A 20,416-nucleotide genomic window follows, 5' to 3' on the forward strand; every position below is an offset into this window, starting at 1 on the left:
GGATTCAGGCCGGAACAGAAGCAGGACGATGAAACCATTGGGAGATTTGGACAAGATCAGAGAAGCAACATTTCCTCTAGTCCCAAGTGGCTGGGGCTTCACCAGGGCCTTAGTGAGGAAGTTAATCCCCTAACCACACTGTAAATTATTTATAGCTTGTTGCATAAATAATTATGCTTGAATTAACTGTTTAGTAAACAGTTTACAAATCACTGCAACGCAGAGGTTAGGTTAACTTTAAATGAATTTATGTGTTGTTTTTATTAAGACCTTAGAGAGCCTTCCAGGTTGGGTTGGAGAGAGGTGTAGGGGTTTGGTGGCCCCAGCTGACATGCGGTGACAAGATTCCTTCAATGTTCAGGAAGAATTCTCCTCTTCGCCCAGAGTGAAAGAAACCTGGGGTGCTCACAGTGGCTTCCAAGGCCTTGCATGATCTAGCCTGAGTCTCTCCTCTGAGCTCATGTCCTACTAATCTTTCTTTTGCTCTAACCACATTCATCTCCCTGCTGTTTCTCAGACAAACCCGGCATACTCCCAAGGAGGGCCTTTGCACTGCCCGGGCCCTCTGCCTGGATTGCTCAGTACCCATACTTCAGTCAGCTTCGTTCTGTCACCGTCTTGAGGTTTTCGCTCATGTCTTACTTTCTCAGTGAGCCTGACCACTTGTTTAAAATGGCAGTAACCTCCCTGCCTCCCATATGACAATCTCATCCATACTTATTCTTTTCTTTTTTTAATTTTTTAAAATGTTTTATTATTTTTGAGAGAGAGAGATAGAGAGAGAGAGAGGGAGACACAGAATCCGAAGCAGGGGTTCTGAGCCGTCGGCACAGAGCCTGCTGCAGGGCTTGAACCCACAAACTGTGAGATCGTGACCTGAGCCAAAGTTGGACGCTTAACCGACTGAGCCACTCAGGCACCCTTCGTCCATACTTACTCTAACTCCGATAGAAATGATCTGCTTTTAACATACCACAAACATTTTCATTTATTATATTTGTTATTACTATATTTGTTCCCCCTGCTCTAGAGGGAGAGGCAGACATGTTTGTTTGTGTTGCTCACCCATGTGTCCCAAGCAGCGAGAACAGTTCCTGTACCTAGTGGACACTAAGGAGATGTCTAGTGAGTGAACATTCATGGTGGGATTTGTGTTGAGTATGTGGGCCACATATCCTGCATGGATCCTGGCAGCACCTGGATATTTCTGGAATGAAGTGCTACAGGAGGACAGCCCAGAGAAAGGGACTGGACACCAAAGGATAAATGGGCTCACTAAACTCAACGTGCCTCAAATTGAACTGTCTTCTGAACTTGTTTCTCCTCTCCATTCTGTGGCACAAGTGAAAAGTCTGGGGCTCAGCTTTGACTGTCCCTCTTATTCATCATTGGTGTGAATCAGCATCCAGGATCAAGGACCATCTGGAATGATTGTCCTCCAGCATCGCACTGGTGTCACTTCCTTCTCCTCTCATACTCGAAAGTAATTTTGCAGAATGGAAGGTCTTCGGCTCACACTTTATTTTTCTGCGTATTTTAAGTATGTCCTTCTACTTATTTTCTAGTATAAAGCATTGCTCTCACACACAAAAATCTGATGATAACATAATTTCCTGTCCCTTTCAAGTAACATGCACTTATTTCTAGATGCACAAAGCATTTCCTTTCTTTCTTTTTAAAAGTCCAATAATCTTAGTAGAATAGGTGTTGTGTATTTCTTTTTACGTATGGAATATGGCCTTTCAATATGTAGTTCAAACAATGTTTTTTCCCCAGGAATGTTTTCCTAACTTATAGCCTTTCACATGTATTTTGTTGCCGTGTTTTGGGTTCCTTCCCTGGGAACTCTTATTGTATATATATTGGGTCTTATTTGCGTATCTTTAATATTTGTCACATCCTCACAAATCCTTTTAATTTCTGTCTTCATTTTCTTTTTTTTTAAACTTTTATTTATTTATGCAGTAAATTTGAATTCAATTCTTTTTTTTTAATTTTTTTACTGTTTATTCATTTTTGAGACAGAGACAGACTATGAGTCGGGGAGGGGCAGAGAGAGAGAGAGGGAGACACAGAATCTGAAGCAGGCTCCAGGCTCCGAGCTGTCAGCACAGAGCCCGATGTGGGGCTCGAACTCACAGACTGTGAGATCATGAGCTGAGCTGAAGTCAGACCCTTAACCGACTGAGCTACCCAGGCACCCCTGTCTTCATTTTCTTTTAATTTAAAACATTTTTGTTTCTTTTTTGCATTTGATTTTCGTAAGGCATTATCTCATGTTTTCGCCTTGTGTAGTCTTTGTTTCTAAAGTGACATTTTCTTTTTGTTTCTAATTCTTTTCTTCGTTAAGATAGCTGAGGTTTCATGCTTCTCTTTCACATCTTGTATCATTTTTTAAAATGTTAAGCTTATTTTGAAATCGTGTATACATTTTAGTTTCCTTCTGTTTTGTGAGTACATTTTCCTGGAATTTTCTCATTGTAGGGATATTATTTTGTTATTTCTTCTCTTTTGAAAATAACCATGCATGGGGTGAGACCTGGATAATTTTTGCGTTGCTCATTTTCATGTGAAATTAGTTGGCATGCACTTTGCGAGGGAGGCGGGGTTCAGGAAAGCTGTTCTAAATCCATCGACCTCCATCCTCTTCTGTTTCCGTGTCAGGTTCAAAGTAGGGTGCTCTGCTTTTCCCAGAGTTCCTGGCTCTCCTTCCACCTCCTACACGGATCTGAATGAACAGCTCTCGCCTTTGATTCTGAGGCCTTTGTCCTGCCCAGTTTTGATTTTGCCTCCAGAAGTTTCTTCTTCACATGGCACTTCTTCATTGTAGAAGAGATTCCTGTTGGGCTGTTTTTGAGAGTTCCTAGTAGGCGCCTTGCATGCACTTGCTACTGGAGAGGGAAATCCCCTTCAGGTTTCAGCCACTCTTCTGGAATTGGCATGCTGTGCTTTCCAATAAATATCCTGCAGGCTCTGGTCTCTCATATTCATCAAACGCTATCTTGTTGGGTCCTCCTTTTTCCTCTTGTACAGATGATACTGAGAAGGTCTTGTGGCTGTTAGTGTTTGGTCCCCAGCTGCTGATATTTTGAGGTTTGCGGGGATATTTTTATCATCTAGTGTTTATCCAAAGGGCTTTGGTTTTGTTATCTTTGCTGTTCTGTCAATTTTTCACGTGGGGGTTTAGAGAGATCTAAAAACTGCTGTCACGGGGCGCCTGGGTGGCTCAGTCGGTTCAGCGTCCGACTTCGGCTCAGGTCATGATCTCAACGGTTCGTGGGTTTGAGCCCCGGGTCTGCTTCAGATTTTGTGTCTTCCTCTCTCTCTGCCCCTCCCTCACTCATTCTCTGTCCTCTCAAACATAAATAGACGTTAAAAAAAATTAAAAACTGCAGTCACTACTGCCATCTTACCAGAATTTTCTTTACTTCTCTACTTTTAAGTAATTAAGTTCTGATGATACAGCTGCTTTAACTGAAACTGCTCTAATAAGAACTAACACATGTGATACTTCCTGTCGGACATTATTCTCAGCACACGTACACACATATATTTGCACGTGTGCATGTATATGTACGTGTACCCATCCACTTCACTTCATAATCACAGAAAGCCTGGGGGCACGGTGCTGTTACCATTTCCTTTCCACCAGTGAGGAAACTGAAGCCCAGAGAGGTTATGTGACTTGCCCAAAGTTATGCGGGTAGCAAGTGACTCCTCTGGGATTTAATCCAGGCAATCTGGCTCCAGAGGTCATGCTGTCATGGGAACAGTGATACCCAACAGAAGCCACATGATGCTTAGGAGACCCAGTGGCATGCCTGGCTCTGATGGTGGCACGATGGTATCTAGAAGATGCAGCAGGAAGAGACTAAGTGGTGGCTGTGACCAGCCTGAGTTGTCTGGTGGAGTCAGCATGATGGCACCCAGAAGGAACGGTAGCCACGCTGGGTGGGCCTGGCAGGACCTGACAGCCAGAGTAATACTCTGTGTAACGGTGCTAACAGAAGAAAAGATGATAGATTTGGGGGAGAATCTACAGTTGACTTTTGAACAATGCAGGGGTAAGGGGCACCGACCCCCCCCCACAGTTGAAAATCTGCATATAAATTTGACCCCTCCAAAACTTGTTAACAGCTTAATTGACTGAAAATCTTCCTGATAACATAAAGCTGACTAACACATAATTTGATTTTATATATTGTATATAAATTGTATATATATACATATATATAAATATATTTTTTATATATATTATAAATATATTTTTATAATTATATTGGTTTAATTAATTAATTATAAATATTTTTATATATTTATAATTAATTATAAATATAATTATATTATATAAATATATATATATTTATAAATATATTTATATAATATATAAATATATTTATAAATTTTATAATATATTATATATATAATTATATATATAATTATATATATTTTTATATATTTATATATATTTATATATATAAATATATATATATTTATATATATAATATAATATAATATATATATAAATATATATATTTATATATATATTTATAATATATATTTATATATATATTTATATATATATTTATATATAAATATATTTATATATTTATATATATAAATATATATATAAATGTATATTGTATATAATTTGTATATATAATATATACAAATTAAATATAATTTGTATATATTATATATATATCATATGCTATATTCTTACAATAAACTAGGGAAAAGAAAATGTTACTAGGAAAATTATAAGGAAGAGAAAATACATTTACAGTACTGTGTTGTAAAAAAAAAAAAAATCCACATTTAAATGGACCTGTGCAGTCCAAATCTGGGTTGTTCAAGGGTCAAGTGTATAGGAGGTGAGCAGTGGGGATGTATGGCGCATGGTGTTGGGATGAGAATGTGGGTGGGTTATGTTTATTTATGTTTGTCTCTCCTCTTAGATGGTGTGAGTGTCCTAAGGGCAGGGTTCACCGGCACAAAGCCTGGCACATGGTCAACATCAGTAGTGTTTCAGTGAATCTGGTTGAGCAGGGATTGTCTGAGAGGTACTACTTACTGTTTTAAGCCTTATTGAACTGGGTGAGAATATTTTGTTTGTTACTGGTGTCATATGGGGACAGGCACTTCCCGAAAGAGCTAGGATCTCCCTTTAGCCACTCCCCCAGAGCTTGAGTGTATATATCCACACCTTACCATTTGCCTGCAACTTCTGAGAACTGGGACTGTGGTTACTAAGGGTCCAAGCTTTATGCAACTCGAGCACTGCTCCGTGGAATATTGTCATGTTTGTAAAATGACTTGTGCAGAAGATTTCTCTGCTTCTACTGACACCTGCTTCAAGTATTTCTTTTTATTTCAATTTATTTTATTTTAGTTTTTTATTTTGAGAGAGAGAGACAGAGACAGAGACAGAGACAGAGAGAGACAGGGAGACTCCAGGGGGAGGACAGAGAGAGAGAATCCCAAGCAGGCTTCATGCTGACAGTACGGGGCTTGATCTCACAGACCGTGAGATCATGACCTGAGCAAAAATCAAAATTCAGACACTTAACCAGCAGAGCCACCCAGGCACCTTTCAAGTATTTCTATTTAAAACAAAAATTTTTATCATGGTGTCTTTTGTGGAATGTACTAACCCAAGTCTTAAACTGTACCTCATTACGGGGAACTCACCTATGCTTTGCCTGACGTACCAGCCAAAGATAGAATCCACATCTCCCGAAATGTAATCCAGAACAGAGGACTGGGTGAGTTCAGGGGGTTCTTATGTTCCAGGCCAGAGCACTCGTGCCCATCTTATAACACCCCAATAAGTTCAGGAAATATCCCCAGCTGGTGTGGCAAGGCTTACAATCCATGTTTCCCAGGCAGTTTCTGATTTACTTGATTGGTAAATATTTATTGATTCATACTATGTGTCAGGCCTTGTGCTGAGTGCTGGTGATGCTGAGCTAAGTCAGTACCTGCCTTTGAGGACATCTCAAAGTTGGTGGGAGATAGGGACTGGTGGAGGAACTATAGAGTGTGGCCAGTAGGGAGATAGGCTTTGGAATCGGGTTGCCTGTGGGGAGCTCTGGCTCTCTTAAGTCATGTAAGTCTTCTGCACCTCTGTATTTTCATCTGTAAAGTGGAGACAAGGAAAAAGTACACTTAATCAAGTTATTGTGAGAATAAAATAATGCATGATAATTGCACAACCCTTGGGGTACTCTAAGGGTCCAATAAATACTAATTATTATTACTAGTGGTTTTTGTTTACCTTCCCTTTTCCTCTGCCTTCTGAGCTGCTATGTATGTATGTATGTAAGTGTGTGTGTGTGTTGTGTGTGTGTGTGTATACATATATATATGTATATATATATATATATATTTTTTTTTTTTTTTTCTCTAAACACAATTCTATTATCATCCCAATGGTTTAGTTATAACTTGGGCAGCTTGGGTGCAAAGCATACTGGGTAAAGTCAGGCTGAATGGGAGGCATATACTTGTCTTGAGCAGCCAGCCCACTTTCCCTTCCACCTGCTAGGGGGTCCAAACCTCTTGATGTCCTCCCAGCCCTGTTGGACTTGGCCCTGGACCTAAGGGGCCTGCTTGATGGGACCTGAGGCCCAGTCACTGGATGGGGTTAAGAGGAGGCAGGGATCCATGGGCTTACTAATCTTCTCAGTTTATTCTTCTCAGTATGTTTGTTTGCTCCTTGGGGGAGAAAGAGGAGGTATCTGTTTAAACAATCTCTAGAAATGGAAGTTATTTTAAACCCATTCTTAAAGAAAACCAGATTCTGCTTTCCCCAAAGGCGCCCCTGTCTGTCCTCATCTCTGTGGCTGTCACCCTGGAAGGCGGCTTCTGCAGTGGGGCAGGCTGGAGTGGGTTTGGCCTGAAAGCAGCAATCGCAGCTCTGGGTCCCAGGATCCTGGTCCACCCTCTACCACAGAGCTTTAGGCAGAGTCAGTGGCTCACAGCTCCCTTTCATCTTCCTATTGCTCATAACCAGCCTCAGAAGTCCTTGCTTGGGAACATTGCCCTTCCTGGGTCCCAGTGTGAAGGCTGTCTCCTCTTGCTCTCCGCTCCTCTCTGTCGACTTCTTCTTCTTCTTTTTGTATATGTGTGTGTTTTGTTTTTGTTTTTGTTTTTTGTTTTTGTTTTTGTTTTGGTTTTGGTTTTGGTTTTGTTTTGATGGGTGGCCAGAGTGGGAAGCAGTAAAACAAAGGAGTTAAGTGTAGACTCTGGAGTGACTCTGGAGTGATAGAGATAACGTTTCAGTGTCAGAGCTACTACTTTTCCCCTGAGTGATTTTACTTCCTTGCGTCTCCATTTCCTCATCTGTAAAATGGGGACAATAATAATACTTGCTCGGACACTTGTCTTGAAGAGTAAATCAAACAACTCATGTAAAGCACTTAGCATAGTGCTCAACATGTGGAATGTACTCAATAAATTCTAGCCATTTTTACAGTAATTACTGTAGGTGTTCAAGCGTTACATGGGGGAAGGGAAGCAGAGAACTAACATTTTTGAACATTTCTTTATGCCATGTGATGTCTTAAGTCCTTCACATTCACCATTTGATTTAATTATCTCATCTACCTTATATGGAAGGTTCTATTATATTTTTACAGATAAAGAGATTGAGGCTCAGAGAGGTTAAGAAATGTAATGAAAAGATTAATGTACATTGTTAAAAAAAAAAAAAAAAAAAAGTCAGGATACCAGTTATCCTGGTTGGGGAGTGACCAGAAGGGGGCACAAGGGAGACTACAGGGATGCTGGTGATATTTCTCATCTGATTCCTGGATACACGAGTGTGTTGACCTTATGAAAATTCATCAAACTGCAGCTTGATATAATTTGTTCATCTTTATGTACATATGTTATCTCAAAAAAATTAAGAAAAAGAAAAAAAAAATCAGCAGCTGCTTGCCTTCAGCCACACAGATTATAAGCATCAGAGCCAGCTCTTTATGCCCTCCACATGTTAATGTGCAAGCCTTGTTGGCCTGGGCATTTTCTTATGCTCAAGGCTCTGATGTAGTAGTCTGTTCCAACCCAAGGAAGCTCTGGTTCAAAGCCTATTCAGGCAGTAAGGAGGGAGCAGGATCATCATGGGCCACCTGAAGGCCTGACTCCGCCAGAGCGAATGTCCCTGAGGTAGCTAAGCACGGATGATGCGGACCCCGGAGGCCTGCCTGGGATGCACCTGTTGGTGGGCTCCAGGGAAGATCATGGGACCAACTGGAAGACAGAGCCCATCAGGTTTGCCATGCTCCTTTCACCCGAGAACAGCTTTCATCCCCTAACCCAACTGGGGACCCCATTTCCTTCCACTTCCAGGTTCTTTGAGGGAGTTTTCCACTCCTGGCTCCTTGGCCAGCTTCCACGTGTCCACTGGGGCTTGGCTTCTCTAGGTGTCCTTTCTGTGAGGCTCATGACACAACGCCAGAGAGACATCCGGTCTCCGCCTGTGCTTCTGGTTGGGGAAGAAGCAAACAGAAGTGCAGTTCCTCCTGGGGGGGAATGAAATAAGGAACCCTCAGACCTGTCAGCTGGAGTCCACATTTCTCCCCAAGCATCATTTTTTTTATAAAGAAACTTAAAATTTTTAAATAGTTTTGGATTTACAGAAAGTTGCAAAGATAGAACAGACTGTTCCTGTATACCCCACACCCAGTCCCCCTGATTGCTAACACCTTCAGTGAACATGGTACATTTATCACAGTGGAAGAACCATTGGTCTGTTACTATTAACTAAGCCCCAGACTTTATACGGCTTCCACTAGTTTTCCACGAAGGTGCTTTTCTATTTCAGGATTCCATCCAGGATATCCTGTTATAATTAATCATCACGTCTCCTTTGTCTCCTCTACTCTATGACAGTTTCTCAGTGTTTCCTTGTTGTTGATGATGCTGACAGTTTTGAGGAGTACTGGTCAGCTATTTTGTAGAATGTCCCTCAGTCGGTCCATGATGCCTTTCCCATGATGAGACTAAGGTTATGTGTTTTGGGGGAAGAAGCCCTTCTCATCGCATCATATCAGAAGCACATGCTGTCAGCATGGCTGGTCAGCAGTGAGGTGCGTTTTGATCACTTGAGTAGGGTGGTGATGTATCAGGGTTCTCCACCGCAAAGTTACTTTGTCTATACTTTTCTTCTTTGGAATTGAGTCATGAAATGCAGCCCACGCTCAAGCCCCATTCAAGCTGTTCTTAGTCATCGAGTTTATCTGATGCAAGGCTTGTAAACACACACAATCAGCTCACTACTTGCGCAGGTAGAGATATACAAGTTCCAAGCCAGACGCCCAGACGTCGGCATACAGATAATATAGACAGACACCCAAATGAGTTCATATCCACAAACACAGACACTCATAGGCACAAATAACGCAGATACTAGAGAAATCAATAGTTTTGTCATTCCATTTCTCTTACCAGCCAAGCGATAAATCAACTGGGATTTTAATTAACACAGCTTCTGAAATCCCACTTTCTTTCTAATTCTTAAAGATCTTAAAGAACAAGAATAGAGTATGCCTCCATGTGAGATGCGAGTGGAAGGGGTGACAAAAATGTGAGTCTGGGATTTAATCAGGCCTCCCGGGAAGGGCCCAGGCCGGAGGCAGTTGGTGGCACCGATTCTCTTTTTCTCCCTTCCTAGCTCTTACATGGCTCTTCTGGGTCCAGGCCTGAAGGAAGGGGGTGTGAGTGTGTCCCGCTGGAGGGGTCCAGAGCTTTTCCCTGCCCAGCACCACACACGTCCTCTGTGCCACGTGCTGGTCCCAGGTGCTGTGATTCAGCAGCTCATAACCCCTATGTTTGGGAGGAAGGAACAGCTGAAGCCTGGGCTGTCTCACCAGGAGGCAGCATGTAACTTGCCTTTGTTATTGACAGAAGGAGGAGGAAGGTTGCTAGAAGGACAGAAATAATAGCTGTCCGCTGAAGTGTTTATGGAGTGAATGCGTCAGTGAGTGAGTGACTGGTTCATTCCTTGCCTCTTAGAAGCTCTTCTGTCAGGTTGCTTCCATCCTCTATCTCTAGAACACAATGATCGTATGTTTGTCCAGCTTCTCTATCCCCTTTCTAATCATGTTAGTTTTGGAGCACCCTTTGAAAGCATTATTTCCAATAAGTGCATACCATCTAGATAGCCGTGTAGCTGTACGATAGCTTACATAACAACATAACCAATATTTGATATGTAGGCTATTTCCATTTGCTTCTTCTTCTTTTTTTAAAAGTTTATTTATTTATTTTGAGAGAGAGAGAGAGAGAGAGAGAGAGCAGGGGAGGGGCAGATAGAGAGAGGGAGAAAGAGAATCCCAAGTAGGCTCTTCAGAGCCTGACGTGGGTCGTGAACTCACGGACCGAGAGATAATGACCTAAGTTGAAGTCAGGAGTCGGACGCTTAACCGACTGAGCCACCCAGGCGCCCCTCCATTTTCTTCTTATTATAAATATCATCTGCTACTGTGCCAGACTTCATTGCCTGTTGTTTGTCCGGTCATCTGCTCCCCAGACTTCTGTGCCTCAGTCTTATTATCTGCAAATTGGAGATAATGGAAAATAAGAGGGTTAAGGTAAGTGAACACAAGAAACAGTGATGAGCATAGAGTAGATGTTTAGTCAACATCAGATGGCCTGAAACGGAAACCTTTGGAAATCGTGGAGTGTTGACAGCCATCGTGGCGCTGTTCCCGGCTGCAGGCTGCACCTGATGCAGGTGGACTCGGTCCAGCGCTGGATGGAGGACCTGAAGCTCATGACCGAGTGTGAGTGCATGTGCGTCCTGCAGGCGAAGCCCATCAGCCTGGAGGAAGATGCACAGAGCGACCTCATCCTGGCCGGCGGCCCTGGCCCCGGAGACCCCCTGCAGCTGCTTCTCAAGAGGGGCTGGGTCATCAGCACTGAGCTGCGCAGGATCGGGCAGAAGCTGGCCCAGGACCGCTGGGCACGCGTCCACAGCATGAGTGTGCGTCTGACTTGCCATGCCCGCTCCATGGTCAGCGAGTACAGCGCTGTCAGCAGGAGCTCCTCGCAGGAGATGGGCCAGGTCAGCTGCCCGGGGCTGGGCGTGCGCGGGCACTTGGAAGGGAGGTACCTTCTAGAAGGGTGGGTGTGAAGTGTGTGGAGTTTGAACTTTTTCTGCTCCAGGGCCTCCTCCTCCTTCCAAAAATCAGGGAAGAGAGTGAGGACCTTTCCTGAGTACCTACCATGCACTAGGCATCGAGCTAGGTGTTTTTGCACACATCTCATTTAACCTCTACTGCATGAGAAGCAGACATAACCACTGTGAGAAGCCATACAGTGGTTCAGTATACCCACTGGAATGTCAGACTGTCTGGGTTCAAATATCAGCCCTGCTGTGTGACCTTCGCAAGTTACTTACCTTCTCTGTGCCCCAGTTCCATCACCCTGATGAGTATAATAATAGTATTTTTTTTCATAGTTGTGTTGTGAGAACTAATGCATTAAAATAGTTGATGAAAAATATTGGTTAGTATTATTGTCCTTCCTTTATACATGAGGAAACAAACCCAGAAATCCTAAGTACTTTGCCCAGAGTTATGCAGTGAGTGGTGTAAGAATTCAGTCTAGGTTTTTCTGATTCCAAAGCCTCTGATGTTGAATCTTTTCCAAGCCCATAGTGAACCATTGAAAATCCCCCTCTGGCTTTCACTTCCCATCTTAGTGCTTTACCCTTTTCCTTGTCCCACTTTACAGATAGTAAACTTCTATTCATCCTTTGAAGCCCAGCTCAAATGTCCCTTCCTCTCTGAAGCTTCTTAGATCCCCCAGCGTTAACTAAGTGCTTGTTTTCTGTTTTGAGCTCTCAAACAGCTGATGATGGTGTCTTTTGCCATCCATACGACACTGTGTTACAGTTTATGTATCTATTTGCAAAATCGGATGATTTGATTCTTCATCTTTTTACCCCAGAAGGCCCCATATAGTTGTTGATCTTCAACCAATGCTTGTTGGGTTGAGTAAACTTGATCTATTTCTTCTACAGATTGAGAAACTGCTGATGGAGAAATGCTCAGAGCTCTCAGCGGTCACAGAGAGGTAAATCTGGAAGCTGGGTAAGACTGGACAGCCTGCCTTCACGCACAGGAAGGGGCTGGCATCTTCTTCCAGAGGGAGAGTGAAAGTGGGAAGGCCTGGTGGTGGTCTGAGAGTTTCCTTTTGCTGACGCTTATCAACAACCTTGAAAGATTCCCTTGGGATTTTCTGCCCATTTTAAGGTCCAAAGAGAATGTAAAAGAAGAGAGAGGCCCAGGCATAGAAAGTAAGAGGATTATTGAGGGCTTGTAAAAAAGAAAAAGAAAAAGGTTTCCCATAGCTTTGGGAAGCCTCCACTCTACCCGCAAAGTCAAGGCCAGGTGAAAGCAAACACTCACACCCTGTACTCACATACACATAGACAAGGATTTCACAGACACGTACCTGCCCATACACAGATATATAAACACACACTCGTGCGCTCACAGAAATACACTCACACTCTTTTCTCTGTATCTCACACACATAAACATATATACGTTTACACTCAGACACATACAGACACAGCCTCACATGTATACACACCCAGGTGTATGTTAACACTCTCCCTTACTTTTTCCAACCCCATGCCCTGTAAGAGAAACATAGGGCTTGGCATCCCCCAGCACGCCCAGGGGGTCTTTGCCCTTCCAGTGGAACATTCTCAGGCCACAGGGATAAATTTAAACCTGATCCACCCCATATTCTTCTTGCCTGGGGAGAAAATTTATAACTTTTTTTTTTTGGTTGGTTTTTTAATTTGAGAGAGAGAGAGAGAGAGAGCAAGCACGAAAGAGGGGGAGTGGGGCAGAGGGTAGGAGAGAAAAAGAGAATCCCAAACAGGTGCAATGCTCAACTTGGAACTGGACAAGGGGCTCGATCCCATGACCCTGGGATCATGACTTGTGCTGAAACCAAGAGAAGGAGGCTCAACTAACTGAGACACCCAGGTGCCCCTAGACAGCCATTAAAAAATTTTTTTAAATGTTTATTTATTTTTGAGAGAGAGAGGCAGACAGAGCATGAGTAGGGGGAGAGGCAGAGAGAGGGGGACACAGAATCCGAAGCAGGCTCCAGGCTCTGAGCTGTCAGCACAGAGCCCAGCGCGGGGCTTGAACCCATGAGCTGTGAGATCATGACCTGAGCTAAAGTCAGATGCTCAACCAACTGAGCCACTAGGCGCCCCGAGATAGCCATTTTTTAAAGGTCACAGGTATTGCCTTACACTTTGAAAGTGAGCACTGGGCTCACTTCTCTCAAGGAGAAGCTCAGAGGTATGGATTTGATCACTTTCTGATGGCCTTTCTTCCTAGGAACATGGACTGTTAGGTCCCATTTCTGGCCAGCACTTCTCTGAACACGAGGCGGCCAGAGTACAAGCAAGCTATTGAATATTCCATCTCTGGCTCCCCTGGAGCTGATGAGTTCTTCCTAGGTTACTCACATTACCACCAGGCCTGCGACAGGCCCAGATCTGACTTCTGCAATGGCTCTGAGCTGAATACCTGCCCCTTCCAGTGGTCCACTCCATGGTTTCTTTTCCCCAGGTGCCTCCAGGTGGAGAATGAGCACGTCCTGAAGTCGATGAAGGCCTGTGTGAGTGAAACGTTGAGCACACTGGGCCAGCACTTTGGCCAGCTGCTGGAGCTGGCCCTGACCCGGGAGGTACAGGTCAGTGCAAGCTGGGCTGTGGGGAGGGGCACTCGTGTGTGTAGCCTGTAGGGGTGCGAGTGGAGGGGGGTGAGGCACTGGGCCCTATCTTGGAGGACACCCTCTTCAGACCACCAAAGTGAACTCCAGCACCTAGCAGACAGGACTGTCAGAGCTTGAGGCTTCCCCAGTTAGCCCCAATCTGCATGTTCCAGATGTGAAAACGGGTGCCCAGAGAGGGAAAAGACTTACCCAAGGTCACACAGCAAGGCTGTGGCAGAAGCTGGCATTTCCCAGCTGCACTTTCAGTATTGTTCCTACCACCTTAAATCTTCCCTGTGTGGTTATTGCCCACAGTACACAATATGGGTGCATATTGTCCTGAAAGACTTAGGGCACCTGCAGGGAATTAGCCAATTCCAGAAGTCCTGGAAACAGAAGAGAATCTGGAAAGGTCATATAGTCCAGCCCCTACCTTTAGTCAGACTCCTGCTTGATTCTAGAAAAACGAGGGCTTTGGAATCAGACAGATCTACTTGCAAACTGTGGTTCACAGTGAGACCTTGGCCAAGTTCCTGAACCTCTAAAAGTCCTCATTTCCTTCATATATAAAGTGAACCCCCCCCAACCCCGTCAGAAGTGAAAGGAGAGGATTAAGCAAATGACATATGGAAAGAGCTTAGCACATAGTATGAGTTAAATATATGTTATTTCCCTCTCTTGCCTTTTCCTATTGTAAAAGTCTCCCAGAAAGGCAGATTGCATACGGTTTTCATTATGAAAGGTATTTACATGTTATTTATAGTTACAGAAATATTGTGTTACATATTTGCCATTCTTTTCCCACCACCAAATAAAAGCCTTCCACAAATAGCAAGTCCCTTCCCATATCAGCTTCTCTCTAAACTCAGCCTCTCTACGGAGCCCAGAGGCTTCCTTTTTCTCTCTCCTGTGTGTCTGGCTCATTTTGCACAGGGTACAGGTTCTTCCAACCTGGCTCACCTGCTGGTCAGAGGAGCTGGCCCCAGGCATTCTGACCCTCCCAACCCAGAGAGTCTGCAAAGGCCACTCTGTCCGAGGAGCCTGGGATGAGGGGAAAGATGGGGTGCTGGGGCTGACGCTTGAAGTCGATGTGCAGATGTTGACCGTCACGTACAGGGGCAGGTGGTGGTGCCAGCTGGGGCCGGCATTCCAAACTGAGTTCTTGAGTTCCAGAGGGACCCTGTGGAACATGGGAACATGGGTCCAAAGTGGGTGAAAACATCAAGGAAGCAATGAGCGAGGATACGGAAGGTAGTAGTGGGGGAGAGGGGAGCCTGGAGGAATTTTTGAGCAGGGCTACAGGTGCCTATGATGCCTTTTTTGTTACTTTTGTGCCCTTTTGCCTGGCAGTACCAGGGTTAAAGAAAAGGCCTAAAACTGAAGAGTTATGTTGGAGTGTAAAAGGTAGCAAGGGGGGTTTGGAAGCAGTCATTCTACCAGGAGGCAAAGGGGGAGGGTGTCTTTTCTGTGGTCTGGTGTCAGAATCCTGGGGGGAGCTCCCTGGGCTGTCAGGAACCTGGACCTTGTGTACTATGTAGCTGATTTCCTGGGGGTGCTCGGTCCGTTCTGGTTTTTTCCTCATCCTGATCTTGTTTGCAGTGGAATTCCTAATCTGGTCCTTCTGCTTCCATGGCTAAATCCTGCCCATCCCCAGGTCTGACTACCTGGGTTACTGATGCTTTTTGCCTGGGAGCTGAGCCCAATCCACAGCTCCTCTCTCAGAATTCGGTCCCTCACTGGCTTCCCTCTCCTCATCTGTCCTGCATTCCTCTGCATATTTGTTATTAGCTTCCTGATAAGATCCCTTTCCTCCTCACATGCTCTGTGGGGTCCTCTGAGCCCTCCTATGGGTTGGGCTTGCTGTGCTTATAATATTTTTTGGCTGATCTTTAGCTTCTTTTTACATTAGAATGTTTCCATACAGGACGGTAGTGACATAAGGAGATACACTGGCTGAAGGCAAGGTGATTTGTGTTCAGTGGTATAAGTGTGTGTTTCCCAAATTTGTGACCCAATACAGTTCCCTAGGATGTTAATAATTATAGCAGGATCCTATATTGGGGGTGTCTTGACATAAAGGGAATTAAGCCTATGTCCTTAGATTGAGGAAGTCTTCTAAAAGGTCCTCACACATTCATGGTATTTCTTGTCTGATCTGTAGCTTCCATAGACAGAGATTTGGGTTTGTTTTGTTCATGGATATACATCTAGTGACGAGAATAGTACCTCTTATACACTAGGCCCTCAATAAGGATTTATTAATGAATGGATATGAAGCAGTATATTCCAAACTTATGTGGACGCAACAAATCCTTTTTATTCTTAAAAAAAATTTTTTTTTTCCATTTACTTATTTTTGAGACACAGAGAGAGACAGCATGAGCAGGGGAGGGGCAGAGAGAGAGGGAGACAGAATCTGAAGTAGGCTCCAGGCTCCGAGCTGTCAGCACAGAACCCGATGCGGGGTTTGAACCCATGAACCGTGAGATCATGACCTGAGCCGAAGTCGGACGCTTAACTGACTGAGCCACCCAGGCACCCCAAATCTTTTTTATTCTTAAAGCACTTGTTCACTTACTCTGGGATGCTGGCGTTTCAGGAAGTGCAATTTGGTAAAAGCATTGTTTGTACTGTGGAGGCTCTCGAGCAGAGGAACAGTGCTCTTCCTGGCCCCCACCCCTACCCCCACCACACACAGTAATAATACATGGTAGGACAATGCTTACAAGGAGGGCAGTGATAATCTAGCACACGACTCTGCACTGGTCTCCTGCATCCTGGAATGTTGTGTCCAATTCCAGACCCCAGATGTATCACTGGCAATGATTGGGCTCCGAGGAGACTTCTAAAAGGATGGGGGCCAGGCTGAAGATCAAGATATGTGGGAAATAGTTGGAGGAGGAGAGGATGTTTAATCTAAGGATGGACACTCTGCTCCCTCCACAGTCCTGTGTTTTGGGACCTGAAAGGAAAAAGGACCCTAGGCCAGCAGGCCAAATCTATAGGACATTCTATGTAAAAAGGAATTGGGGAATAATAACTCTTCCCTGCAATGGAAGGGGCCACCTTAGGAACTCCCCATCCCTGAGACAAGACAAGTCATGCCCTGGAGGACATCAGCAGTAGACAAGTGTTTGCAAGACTTCTTCCAATCTTGGTAGTATGGATTTCTATGAATATAGGTGTTGTGGGATAGTGGACTGAGTGGGGGGTTTGGAGGCATATCAAGGTTCAGACCCTGACAGTGCTACTTACTGGATATGACAACTTGGGCAAGTTACTTCGTCTCCCCACCTCTAAGTGGCTTGTTGTGAGGGTGAGATGAGACAGCCCATGAGTAATCGGTGACACTCTTCTGACTAAGTCAACTGCTTTATTCACTAAAGACTTGCTCTCCCTTAAGAGCTCACAGCATGCTTTGCTAAAGAGCCCGCCCCAGTCACCTAACGAATTGTTTGTTAAGATAATTTAACTACTTGGTGAGTATGGAAAAATTTAAGGCTTAAATGTCAGGAGCCACCAATAGGAAATTAATGAACATTGATGATTAATCTATCTGGGAATAAAGGATTAGCTATGTGGGAGGTAAGAGAAGACTTAACTTATAAAAATTGATTTACTTTAAAATGACTTCTAAGGGACTCTCTATTGAATAAATTGACTCTCACCTGTACCTTTGAGTCCTTGACTCAGCTTCATGTGGGTAGATGTTATATTCATTTATCTTTTCATTCCATCAATTACTTTTGATTTTAGTTTAAAATAGCACCTTTAGTCTAATAAAACTGATTAGGGAATGTAGCTTTGGCTCTGTGGCTAAGCAAACTAGTTAAAACTTTATCTCACAGCTAAATTTCCCCTCCCTGTCCTAGGCACAGCTGGTCAGCCTCAGGCCTCACCTGAAGGACAAGCACCTACCTTGTGACAGAGCTCAGACCTGAGGGATACTCCCTAAGAGAAGAGAGACAGGGGCTAAGCTTAGCATACTCAGTTCCTTCTTCCAAACTCATGAACTCATCCCTACCCTCTCAGGAGGATGACACAGGGAGGTAGGGAGTGAAGCCAGCAGAGGCGTGTCACTGAAATCCCTGCACAGAGGACAGTAGGAGTGGAGACCAAGTACTGTCACAGTTCTTGCCCTACTGTGCTATTGGCCTTATCTACTGGGGGCTGTGGTCAGGCAAGAGTGTGCCTGAGCCCCTTGGGGGAGGAGGTCAGCTGCCAGTGGGGAAGTTCTTTCCCACCTTCATGAAGTCATTCTGCAAATAACAACCCCTACCTCTTTGCAGATCCTTCTGGAATCACAGTGGGACATTTAGACTCTGATTCCAGAAGGCTTGGAAATGACTCATGATATTACATTTAATAAATTATCTCTAAGGAGGTTTTATAACTAAAGCTCAAAATTTGCTTTCCTGTTCTATTTCCTACTCTTCAGTTTCTCGCATATATGTTGTCCAATATAGATAACCAGAGGCTGCAGTGCACCTAAATGGTAACATAAAGATCATCTGTACTTTCCAGATGAGAAAAATAAAGATGTACAAAATTTAGAGAAATAGTCTGTTTCATTATTAAGTTCTGTGGGAGAAAATAAAATTAAAGAAAAAAAACCCCAGTCTTTTCCTGTAGGAAAAATTCCAAGTCCCAAATACTTAGGTTAATAGAATTCTCTTCAGTTTTCTTCTTCTGCTCATCTTAGTCAGAAGGGTCTCATCCCAGTGTGCGTGTGGTCATGTTACCTTGGAAAGCTATAGTCCAGGCTGTCTCTCCAGCTTTGAGAGGGGTTCCTTCTAGGCTTCTCAATTTGTACTGGTCTTTCCCAACCATACTTGAAAGAGGTAGTACCTTGGATACACAATAGTATCACAGCATTACCCCTGCATTCACAGAAAGTGAAAACAGGCCAATCCTCAATCCGTTAGGCAGGAATTCCAGGCAACATTTCATGCTGGGACTCTGTCTTAGGGTTGCTGAAGGCCTTAACTTATCTGCAGTTGAACAGAAGAGGGTGGGGAACAGACACCATCTTGACGGCATCCATGGGTAGGATGTCTGTTTAATTTAGTTGTCCATCGTCCACAAGGCTTTGTGATCATATATTCACTGGGGGAAATCATCTACCATGGGTTAACTGTGGCATGATGTTTACCACATATGGGAGAAAAATGTCTCCTTTTTCATAGGAGGGCATTTGATACATTTACTTCTTCCTGCAAAGTCAGGCATTTATAATCCTTTTCCAACAACTTGCTTGGTTTGCACACTTTCCCATTCAGCATTTTAAACATTTCTTAATTTCTAGCCACCCTCCCTAAACACCGTTTCTGCCACCCCAGGCTACATTGATTTGGGCTGCTTGAAGTGACTTTGGCTACATGTCTTCAAACCACTTTAAAGACACTGTATTGTCCAGGTTCCCAAAGATTTTCTAGGAGAAATGCAAACACATATACTTTTAACGGAATCAATTTCTAGATCTCCAGTTTTTATTTCTTTCCTAAAAATTATCCTCTCAATAATACACAGTTTCTAACATCCCTTCTATTACTTTCCAAAAGAAGGCCATATTCCCCCAACCCCCATCCCACATCTTATAGTGCATTGCCCTGCTGTGTAAAAGTTTGGAGGATTGGGGAGACCAAAGAAGAAACCTTCATCCCTGAACCACAGACCCATAGGCCTCTTTGAATTATTTCTGTGATTTTTCTTACATATTTCTGTTGAGAAAGGCATTAGAAATTGTGTGTGTGTGTGTGTGTGTGTGTGTGTGTGTGTGTGTTATTTTAAAGTTCATATATTTATTTTGAGAAGAGAGAGAGAGAGAGCAAGGGTGGGGCAGAGAGAGCGGGAAAGAGAGAGAATCCTAAGCAGGCTCCGCACTGTCAGTGCACAGCCCGATGTGGGGCTCAGTCCCACAAACAGCGAAATCATGACCTGAGCCAAAACCAAGAGTCAGATGCTTAACCAACTGGGCCACCCTGACACCCCAGAAATTGTGTGTTCCCACTATGGGGATATATAGTAGAATGGTAGTGTGTGTGTGAGTGTGTGTGCATGTGTGTGTACCTGTGTGTGCTTATATGTGTGTGTTGGAGGGGTGGTTTTGAAAGATTTAAATTTATCATATTTCTTCCATCTCTATTTACTTCCAAATTGTGCATGGCTCTTGAGGGACATTTTCCTTTGACAAAGTAAAGAGAGAACTGGTAAGACAAATCAAACACTCAAAATGGCTTTTGGGGCACATATTTAAATGCAAGCAATTCCCTTCAACTATATCTCACACTCAAACCTAGGTTATGTCATTCATCGCAGAGAAAAACATCTTTGAAGACCCAGAGATTCTAAAGGTTAATGATAATGATTCTTTTTTTTTTTTTAATGTTTATTCATGTTTGAGAGAGAGAGACAGAGCACGAGTTGGGAGGGGAGGAGAGAGGGAGATATGGAATCCAAAGCATGCTCCAGGCTCTGAGCTGCCAGCACAGAGCCTGACGTGGACCTTGAACTCCCAAACTGTGAGATCATGACCTGAGTCGAAGTCAGATGCTTCACCTGTTGAACCACCTGGGCACCCCGATGATTCTTTTAAATGTAGCTGGAATACTTTTGAGAATGACAACATTTTGCAAGATATATTGTATAAAATCCACAGATCCAAGTT

General features: G+C 43.7%; 1 protein-coding gene across 1 annotated transcript in view; it reads left to right on the plus strand.

The window, feature by feature from the left end:
* Nucleotides 1-20,416, plus strand: part of INSC (INSC spindle orientation adaptor protein) — a 161,087-nt gene that overhangs the window by 81,696 nt on the left and 58,975 nt on the right. Inside the window, exons 3-5 of the mRNA XM_042904829.1 lie at nt 10,723-11,068; nt 12,029-12,081; nt 13,605-13,728. Of these exons, the coding sequence (XP_042760763.1) occupies nt 10,723-11,068; nt 12,029-12,081; nt 13,605-13,728 (523 nt within the window). The remainder of the gene's footprint in view (nt 1-10,722; nt 11,069-12,028; nt 12,082-13,604; nt 13,729-20,416) is intronic.

The sequence above is a fragment of the Panthera leo genome, chromosome D1 (assembly GCF_018350215.1).
Source record: "Panthera leo isolate Ple1 chromosome D1, P.leo_Ple1_pat1.1, whole genome shotgun sequence".
NCBI lineage: Eukaryota > Metazoa > Chordata > Mammalia > Carnivora > Felidae > Panthera > Panthera leo.